Below are 9,180 nucleotides of genomic sequence, written 5' to 3' on the forward strand. Positions count from 1 at the left end.
TCCTCTCTCTCAACTCTTGCTGAGATTAGGGTTAGACACGCACAATTGATGACTACTTAATGAGGTCATGAAAACGTTTTTCATTTCATAATTTTATTCCAAAAACAAAAAAAACTGAAACCATTTCAGTCTTAAGAAAGAAATGCACGAGACCACAAGAAATAACATGGATACAACGGTTCAGAGACCAAAAGGAATGGAGGTGTACTGGGGACACTACAATTCCCAGAATGCAACACTGTAACCAGTGGAAAGGAACTACAACGAGGTACAACAACATCCAATGGTGGTGGTGAGACAACATCCAATCACGACGCAGGAGGTGGTGTGTGAGTGCATGCTTGCGTGTGTGTGTGTGTGTACGTGTGTGTGTGTGCGTGTCACCACCTTAACACTTTGGTCTCCGAGTCTGGCACGTTTGTACACAGTTAGAAAATGCTGGTGGAGAGGTATTGATTGATTGAGAGATTGATTGATTAAGAGAATTATTTTCTTTTTTTATTCTTCTTTTAAACCCTTCTTTAAGATCCTGATGCTTGAAAAGTGCTGAGCAGATCCGGCCCACACCAGACGGGGGTTAAACACCAGACACATCCAGGTTAGCAAACGTCCATCCAAACGCCCGACCACACTCTCCCTCTCCATGAGGGCCGAACAAGGTCCGGTTTCCATGGTTCCCGTCCGGTTCCAGACAACAATCACCCTGGGTGACAGTCTGACAGACTCCAGAGTTGACACAGGAAGGTCTTTCACCCACGTCTCCGTGGTTACGTCCGCAGTACACAGTCTCCAGACCGCGGCATGTCCCAGAGTCAGCGCCCCTGTGTGGCCAGGAGGGGAACGCGGGCCACGCCCCCAGCGTGAGGGGTCCTCAGGAGGAGCGTGAGCTCAGCGGGTCACCACAGGATGACAGCTGAGCGTAAGTCATGTTTGTTTTTGCTTTGTCACAGTAAGTTAATCATCCAGCCCTTGAACATTGCAGAAGAGGAACCTCGGGTCATCTCCTAGTCCTCCCCTGGTCCAGCCCTCATGTCTTCTAGGCCCCTCCCCTCACCCTCTAGGCCCCTCCTCTTACCCTCTAGGCCCCTCCTCTCACCCTCTAGGCCCCTCCTCTCAACCTCTAGGCCCCTCCTCTCAACCTCTAGGCCCCTCCTCTCAACTTCTAGGCCCCTCCTCTCAACCTCTCGGCCCCTCCTCTCAACCTCTAGGCCCCTCCTCTCAACCTCTCGGCCCCTCCTCTCAACCTCTAGGCCCCTCCCCTCAACCTCTAGGGGATCATGCTGAAGAGGGTCCTCCTCCTTCAAGGAGGTGCCCCTGAAGTTCATTCTCACTAAATTGGTCCAATCAAGTTATATAGCTCTTGTGTGTGTCTGTCTGTATCTGTGTGCATGTGTCTGTGTCTGTGTGCATGAGTGTGTGTGTGTGTGTCTGTGTGTGTCTGTGTGTCTGATCAGCAGTCTTCGTCCTCCTCAAAGTGGGCTCTCTGCAGAACCTTGACGTGTCGCTCGTAGATTTTGAGGGCGGGGCCAAGCCTGATTGACAGGCCAGTCAGCACGTCATTGCGCTGCATTAGGAGGAGGGACTTCCCATCTATTTCCTGGTAGAGAGAGAGAGAGAGAGAGAGAGAGAGAGAGAGAGAGAGAGAGAGAGAGAGAGACAGAGAGAGGTTAAAACAGAGTGTGCGTGTCTAGGAGTGTGTGTGTGTGTCTGTATGTATGACTGTGTGTGTGTGTGGCAGGGTTCAGGACTGTGTGTGTGTGTGGCAGGGTTTGTTACCTGCGTCCGGAAAGCCAAGGCCTGCTCTGGGAAGCCTGCCTCAGTGAAGTACCTCACCACGTCTGACACCGTCCAGAGCACCAGGCTCCCTCCAACCCCCTCTGCCTTCACACTGCTGAGGAGGGGGTTACCGGGGGAGGGGGAGGGAGAGGGAGAGGGGGGGTACAGGGGGAGGGAGAGGAGAGGGTGGACAGAGGGGGAGGGAGAGGAGAGAGGGGGGGTACAGGGTGAGGGCAGGGGGAGATGAGATGGTATGAGATTCAATATGTACACAGTACACAATATGTGCTTCATGTTTTGGCTACCCGCGATGTTTTTGGGGCTATCTTGTTGTTATTATCAGTGACCTATGCACTTTATAAAGCTCTCTCTTGGAAGTCGCTGTGGATAAAAGCGTCTGCTAAATGAATACATGTAAATGTACCTCTCTAGAGAGTTGGGTGGCTGAGCGGTTAGGGATTCGGGCTCGTAATGAGAAGGTTACCGGTTCTATTCCCGGCAGTGCCAATGACGTTGTGTCCTTGGGCTAGGCACTTCACCCTACTTGCCTCGGGAGGCCTCTGTACTTACTGTAAGTCGCTCTGGATAAGAGCCTCTGCTAAATGACTAAATGTAAATGTTCCTCTCTCTATCTTTCCCTCCCTCCCTTCACCCTCTCCCTCCCTTGTCCCTCCTCCCTCTGTCTTTCCCCTTCACCCTCTCCCTCCCCTCCCTCCTCCCTCTGTCTTTCCCCTTCACCCTCTCCCTCCCTCCTCCCTCTCCCTCCCTCCTCTCCCTCCCTCCTCTCCCTCCCTTCTCCCTCCTCCCTCCCTTCTCCCTCCTCCCTCCCTCCTCCCTTCTCCCTCCCTCCTCCCCTCCCTCCTCCCTCTCCCTCCCTTCTCCCTCCTCCCTCCCTCCTGCCTCTCCCTCCCTTCTCCCTCCTCCCTCCCTCCTCCTTCTCTCTCCCTCCTCCCTCCCTCCCTCCCTCCCTCCCTCCTCCTTCTCCCTCCCTCCTCCCTCTCCTCCTATACTCACACATCTCCGTTCATCCTGCGCTCCTCTGGCAGGGCGGAGTCTCTGGGGGAGGCCGTGGGCGTGAGCAGGCAAGAGGACACGCCCACCTCCATCTTACAACCTGGGGGGGGGGGCGGGGGGACGTTAGTGACGCACACACACACACACACACAGACAGACACATGTACACATATATAAGACACACAGGAAAGCAGAACTTACTGTTAAGATCAGAGGAAGTATGACTCCCTCCCTCGGACTGCTCTCCCATGTGATCCAGGAGGGGGGGGGGGGGAGAGGGGGGGAGGAACCAAGAAAGTAAGAGAGAGAATTTAGATGTGAATTTAAGGAGAAGTCGCAGTTTCAACAGTTACAGGGTATTTATACAGTGGTGGAACAAGCACTCTTCCATGATTAACACTGTGTCAATATATACCATTATACATACAGAGTTTGTATATCGTGAGTGAAAGTATGTAAATCATCATGTGACGCGGGGATCACTCTACCTGTCCATCTGATTGGATCTGGTCTGGAGTGACAGCGCTTTCCTCCACTCGTACACCCTCACACCCTGGGGCCACGCCCCGCTGGGCAGAGGGACACACAGCCCTGGATGGAGATCCCGCCTCCGACTCCCCTGAAGGAGAGGAGGAGAGTAGGAGGAGAGAAGAGGAGGGGGGGAGGAGAGGAGAGAGGAGGGGAAGAGAGGAGGGGAGGAGAGAGGAAGGGAGGAGAGGAGAGAGGAGGGGAAGAGAGGAGGGGAGGAGAGGAGGAGGAGAGGAGAGAGGAAGGGAAGAGAGGAGGAGAGAAGAGGAGGGGGGGAGGAGAGAGGAGGGGAAGAGAGGAGGGGAGGAGGAGAGAAGAGGAGAAGAAAGGAGAGGAGGGGAAGAGAGGAGGGGAGGAGGAGAGAAGAGGAGAAGAAAGGAGAGGAGGGGAAGAGAGGAGGGGAGGAGGAGAGAAGAGGAGAAGAGAGTAGGGTAGGAGAGGAGGGGAAGAGAGGAGGGGAGGAGGAGAGAAGAGGAGAAGAGAGGAGGGGAGGAGGGGGAGAGAGGAGGGGAGGAGGAGAGAAGAGGAGAAGAGAGGAGGGGAGGAGGGGGAGAGAGGAGGGGAGGAGGAGAGAAGAGGAGAAGAGAGGAGAGGAGGGGAAGAGAGGAGGGGAGGAGGAGAGAAGAGGAGAAGAGAGTAGGGTAGGAGAGGAGGGGAAGAGAGGAGGGGAGGAGGAGAGAAGAGGAGAAGAGAGGAGGGGAGGAGGGGGAGAGAGGAGGGGAGGAGGAGAGAAGAGGAGAAGAGAGGAGGGGAGGAGGGGGAGAGAGGAGGGGAGGAGGAGAGAAGAGGAGAAGAGAGGAGGGGAGGAGGGGGAGAGAGGAGGGGAGGAGGAAAGGGAAGAGTAGTGGTGAGAAAACGAGAGAAAAGAGTCTCCAAAACACATACATGTTGGTCCACACACACACACACACACACACCCACACCTTGGCTGCAAGGCTGCACAGTTGCTTCTGGTTTAGGCACAGGAGTCAACACCTCGCTGCCTTCTGTGATGTTGTCGGGGCGACCAGGTTCCGTCTCCATGGCCACGGGGGGGTCATCCTCATCCCTTGACCTCTGGGGGCTGCTTAGCCCCGCCCCCTCTTCATCCTGCTTTGCCTCCTCTTCTTCCTCCTGCAGATGGAGTGGAGGAAGAGAGGGGGGAGAGAGAGTTGTTTTCACTAACACACACACTTGCACTTAAAGTATATCGCTTGTCTTCTCATCTTTATTATGTCTGTTGTATGTTGAGTAATAAAAGTGCGTTAGTAAAATGCATTATTATTTACTCCACCCAAAGTGCTTCAGTCAAAAGTCACAGTGCAAAAAACTAAGGGAACACTAGATCATACAATAAAGTGCCATTGAACAAAATAAAAGGCACAAAATCAGCTCACAGAACAACAACACATGTGTGGGGGCAGTAAAACAAGGTTTCACACTGACATGAAAAAGGTTGACCTGAAAAGATGTTTTAAGAAGTTTCTTAAAATGGTTGCGCCTAAGGTAAGGCCCACCTGAGCACTACAGCTGACCCTAACCCTCACCCTAACCCTCACCCTCACCCTCACTCTAACCCTCACCCTCACTCTAACCCTAACCCTCACCCTCACTCTAACCCTCACCCTCACTCTAAACCTCACCCTCACCCTAACCCTCACCCTAACCCTCACTCTAACCCTCACCCTCACTCTAACCCTCACCCTCACCCTAAACCTCACCCTAACCCTCACCCTAACCCTCACTCTAACCCTCACCCTAAACCTCACCCTCACTTTAACCCTCACCCTAAGGTAAGGCTGAGCACTACAGTTGGAGAATCTGTCACCCCTGGTCTCTAGCTAACAACAGGCTGGATGCTGTGTTCTGGGAAGAATATGAATATTGTCTACGTTATATACACATAACACTGTCATATGGTCATACATACTGTATAACATTGTCTGTGTTGCTTGAGAGTAACCAAAGTCCGAAACCTGAGTCCTTTTGTGTGTTAACATAGTTGGCCAATAAATCAGATTTTAATCTTAATCTTTGCCTTCATAAAGATACAGCAGTGTGCATGCGGCTCATTAAGCACTTTCATATGTGCAAGACGGACCTCACTACTAAAGGATCTTCACAGACGGTGCCGCCACAATTATTGAATTTAAACGACTGGCAGTTTCGCTGCGCCTTCACCTCCGGTGACCGGAGTATCGCATCAGTCTACCGAGAACCGCGCTTCAACTGAGCACAGGCACGAGCCCACGGCTCGCCCCCGTTTTCCGTTCTTCAGCGCGTACATAAGTTACACAGACGCCGCTTCTTGAGGGACATGAGAAGCACGAACTTTCAACACCTGAAAGACAACGGAATAATAATCACCTCCATGTGTCTACTTGTACGAAGGGGTTGATAAAATAAAATAAAAAACGCTCCTTTCTCTTGGCGCGCTCCACGGTGCGTGCTTCGGCGGTGCTCGTGGCTCGAAGCCCTGATGCCCGCACCTTTGTGTAGGAAGCCGTGCAACACAGACAGTTGTCGAGGACAAACGGTGGGAAGGGGGAGGGGGGTGTTGGAAACCCAATCATCCTCGTTACTGCAGACGTTATTAAACACACACGATCGGCGATCAGTGTCCTTTGATCAGTCTCATTTATTTGCAGGGATCTAAACAAGACGCTTTGTCTTCGATATCGATCAATAACCTAAACACCCAAACAGGGATAAAGAGAGGTGCGCGGTCCTGGTGTCTGCGTGTTTCAATACATGATCATTAATTCATAAGCGGCCAGGGTGTAGCGCCGCTGTATAACAGGACGTGTTGGAAATATTAAGTTACCTTTTTCACGACGTGTTTCTCCTGCAGTGCGCTCTTCAGAAGTCTGGCGGCGGGCGCCTTGGCTACAGTTTCCTTTTCCGTCCCCCTTGACGGGAGAGTGATGTTCCCGCAGCGAGTCCTGTGGAGCCGGCCCCTCGACACCTCCTTCTCCAGAACCACTTTGACTTTGCTGCGGGTCAGCTTCTCCTCCGGGAGCTGCTCCTGTCCGCTCAGGTATCCCAGAATCTCCTTCAGGCCGAGCGGCTTGTGTCCCCTGGTCGCTGCTGTGCCCCGGTTCCTCTCGGCCAGGCTACGGACTGAGGCCACGAGTCTGTCGCCCAGATCCGAGTTGTCCTGGCCCCCCTTCGCCCCCCCGCCCGCCTGGAGTTTAGTCTTGTGCGCAGCCGGTTGTTGCTGTCGGATGTGAATGCTGTTGGAACCGGCGCTTTTGGGGCAACTTTGCTTTTCTTCGTCGGCTCCGCTGCTACTGCTGGTCGGTTTACCCCCGCAGGAGCCCGGCTCTACTCCTCCCCGGCCCGCCTTGGTTTTGCTCGAGGCGTCGTGAACGACGGGGGTGTTTATTTCGTGTCCGTGCGACGGGATGGCGCTGCCTGTCTGTCCTAATCTCTTGTCTCTCGTCGCACTTGCTTTTTCCTCACAGCCGCTCCCGGCAGCGCAGCCCGTTGCGCCACAACCGAGACAGCCGTTTCCGCTAGTCGAAGGGGCTGTCTTTTGTTCGTCCTCGGGCATGATCACCGTGGTTTGGGTCCGGGGGTCAGGGGACGGGCTCGGTTCAGAGTCCTCCTTGTCCACGCTTTCATCCTCCTCCGGGTCGGAGAAACTGTGCGCGCTGTCTCCGTTGTTGCTCATGGCATGTTTGCCTCGCTCCCTCGTTGTCTCCGCGCCGCCACCGGGCGTAAACTCGTTCTTCTTTCTGCTCTTCCTCTGGACTTTCGCCGCGTTCCGGTAGGAAATGGATCCTTTGTAGCTAACTTTGAGAACGGTCTGCTCCTGGATCAGTTTCTCTAGTTCTGCCCTGGTCCGGTCCGGGTCTGACCCGTGTCTTCTCCGAACCATTCGACAAATCCTCTCGAGGTCCGGTCGCGCTTTTCTCGAGCGCAGAGAATCGATGGTCTCCAGGATCCAGTCTCGGTACTTGGGTTCGGACATGGCCGTCGAGCGGTTCCGTTGGGTTTGGTCGAGTGCGTCTTTTTCTCTTGTTTCTGAAGTGAGTGACGCTGAATCGCTCCGACCCAGAGCGAGCCCGGCTGGAGAATGGGAACGGAAGCCTTGCTATACGCCTGCGTTTGCCACATTGTGCGCTTAAGGTGGACTGACGAAGATGGCGCCCTACGCTTCCACTGTGTCTACAACACGGACGCAGAAAACAGTTAAGGTGGAATTGCAATTGTTAGGAGCATATTCCGCGTTCTTTGTCCCAAGATCACAAGTTCCCTGTTTAGAAAAATAACTATTTGTTAATTCACAACATTTGTAATATATTGTGTTTTTATGTGAATTGACGCATTTTCTGTTGTGGTTCATGATTATGTAGCCCACTAATGGCTACAACAGATGGTTTGATGACGACGCGGGCAGAGATCTCGACCCCGTGGTTAACTTGTCTTTCAGATTTGTTGACGCATTAATTTGTCCGGCTCAATCAAAATATGTTTCCATGTATAAATCAATGTGCTATATTCATATCATTGCGTTCATTTATATTCCTCTCACTGTTCACGAAGTATTTCACCAGCCAGTTTACAGCTACCACTTAAGCACGGGAAATAAAAAATAAAAAAAACGTTGAAACTTTAACAAGTAAAACTTTATTGGAATGATACTCATGTTGCAAAATATTACATTGAGTGTTTAGTTGTTGTTTATTTTCTTCTGTCTTTGAATATAGTGTCCGTCAACGCTTCTCTTTGCTGTGGCCGAGGGGGAGGCCCGTTAAAGACGGGTTCTCGTTTCCTTAAAAAGTGCGACAGTATGAACCAGCATCGTGCCCCATATGAGAGGAAGTAACGGTCGTTGCAAAACACATTTAAGAGACTCGAAGAGAATAAAACGGTAACTTCAAACATCTGTACATGGTAGCACGTGACATGGAAATACAGGAATGGGCCTTTTCGTTTACGCGAGTGTTCCACAGTATAATATAATAAAAACACCATCTGTAATAATATTAATTAAAAACATTCAAAAATGATTAAAATAGGAATGTGGTCTTCACAGGTGTGTTTGAGGGGTAGCCTTGGCCTCATGTAAAGTGAAGCCGTCTATTTCCCTGTCTGCCTGCCTGCCTGCCTGCCTGCCTGCCTGCCTGTCTGCCTGTCTGATGATTCTCGTCTGGAAGGAAGGCCATTGTTCGAGATAACTTTTGATCAAAGTGTGCGTTTGAAACCCAGCCTCCACCATTGAAAGACACCTTGGAATGAGTCACGCTGAATACTACAGCCAGGAGTGGTGTGTGTGTGTGTGTGTGGGAGGGGGGAGAGGGAGTCCCATTCCAGAATGGTAAGACTACACGGGCTTGTTCTGTCTATTGGCATCATGTGGTGACAGCTCAGATAATTCCCTTGTTAGCTGTGTGTGTGTGTGTGTGTGTGTGTGTGTGTGTAGCTAAGGCTAACAGCTAGAAGACGGCTGGTCACATGTCCCTGCTACTCAGACGCAAAGAGAAAAGACGAGAATAAATAAGAACCACAACAAAGAGGGAGTCAGAAAGAAAAACAATCAATGTAACAGAAAGGCAACCCTGCTGGTTAGATCACCTCACTCACTTTTCCCTCCCTCCCTCCCTTTCTCTCTCTCCACCCCCTCTGTTTCACCACCTCCCTCCTCCTCCTCCTCCTCCTGCCCTCTCTCACTCCGTCTCTCTCTCTCCACCTCCCTTCTCTTCCCCTCATCCCTGTAGCTGGTGCTTGTGATTGAACAGGAGACAGTGCTCCTCTTTACCTTGTCCATCACTCCCTCCCTCCCTCTCCCTCCCTCCCTCCCTCCCTCCCTCCCTCCCTCCCTCCCTCCCTCCCTCCCTCCCTCCCTCCCTCCCTCCCTCCCTCCCTCCCTCCCTCCCT

At 52.4% G+C, this 9,180-nt stretch overlaps 1 protein-coding gene across 2 annotated transcripts; it reads right to left on the reverse strand.

Moving 5' to 3' along the window:
- Positions 1-76: 76 nt before the first annotated feature.
- On the reverse strand, positions 77-7,559 carry samd1b (sterile alpha motif domain containing 1b). Of its 2 annotated transcripts, none has more exons than XM_084685186.1 (7): positions 6,122-7,559; positions 4,242-4,431; positions 3,279-3,409; positions 2,992-3,028; positions 2,791-2,890; positions 1,777-1,888; positions 77-1,597 (listed from the first exon to the last, which is right to left on the reverse strand). In XM_084685186.1, the coding sequence occupies exons 1-7, from the start codon at positions 7,268-7,270 to the stop codon at positions 1,451-1,453; spliced, it is 1,866 nt and encodes a 621-aa protein (XP_084541312.1). In that variant the 5' UTR covers positions 7,271-7,559; the 3' UTR covers positions 77-1,450. The 2 variants fall into 2 exon arrangements, with proteins under 2 accessions (XP_084541312.1, XP_084541311.1); XM_084685185.1 differs by having other exon boundaries at positions 1,777-1,891; positions 6,122-7,451.
- Positions 7,560-9,180: the final 1,621 nt, after the last annotated feature.

Source organism: Hypomesus nipponensis, chromosome 21, assembly GCF_054491055.1.
Source record: "Hypomesus nipponensis isolate SF chromosome 21, ASM5449105v1, whole genome shotgun sequence".
Lineage (NCBI taxonomy): Eukaryota > Metazoa > Chordata > Actinopteri > Osmeriformes > Osmeridae > Hypomesus > Hypomesus nipponensis.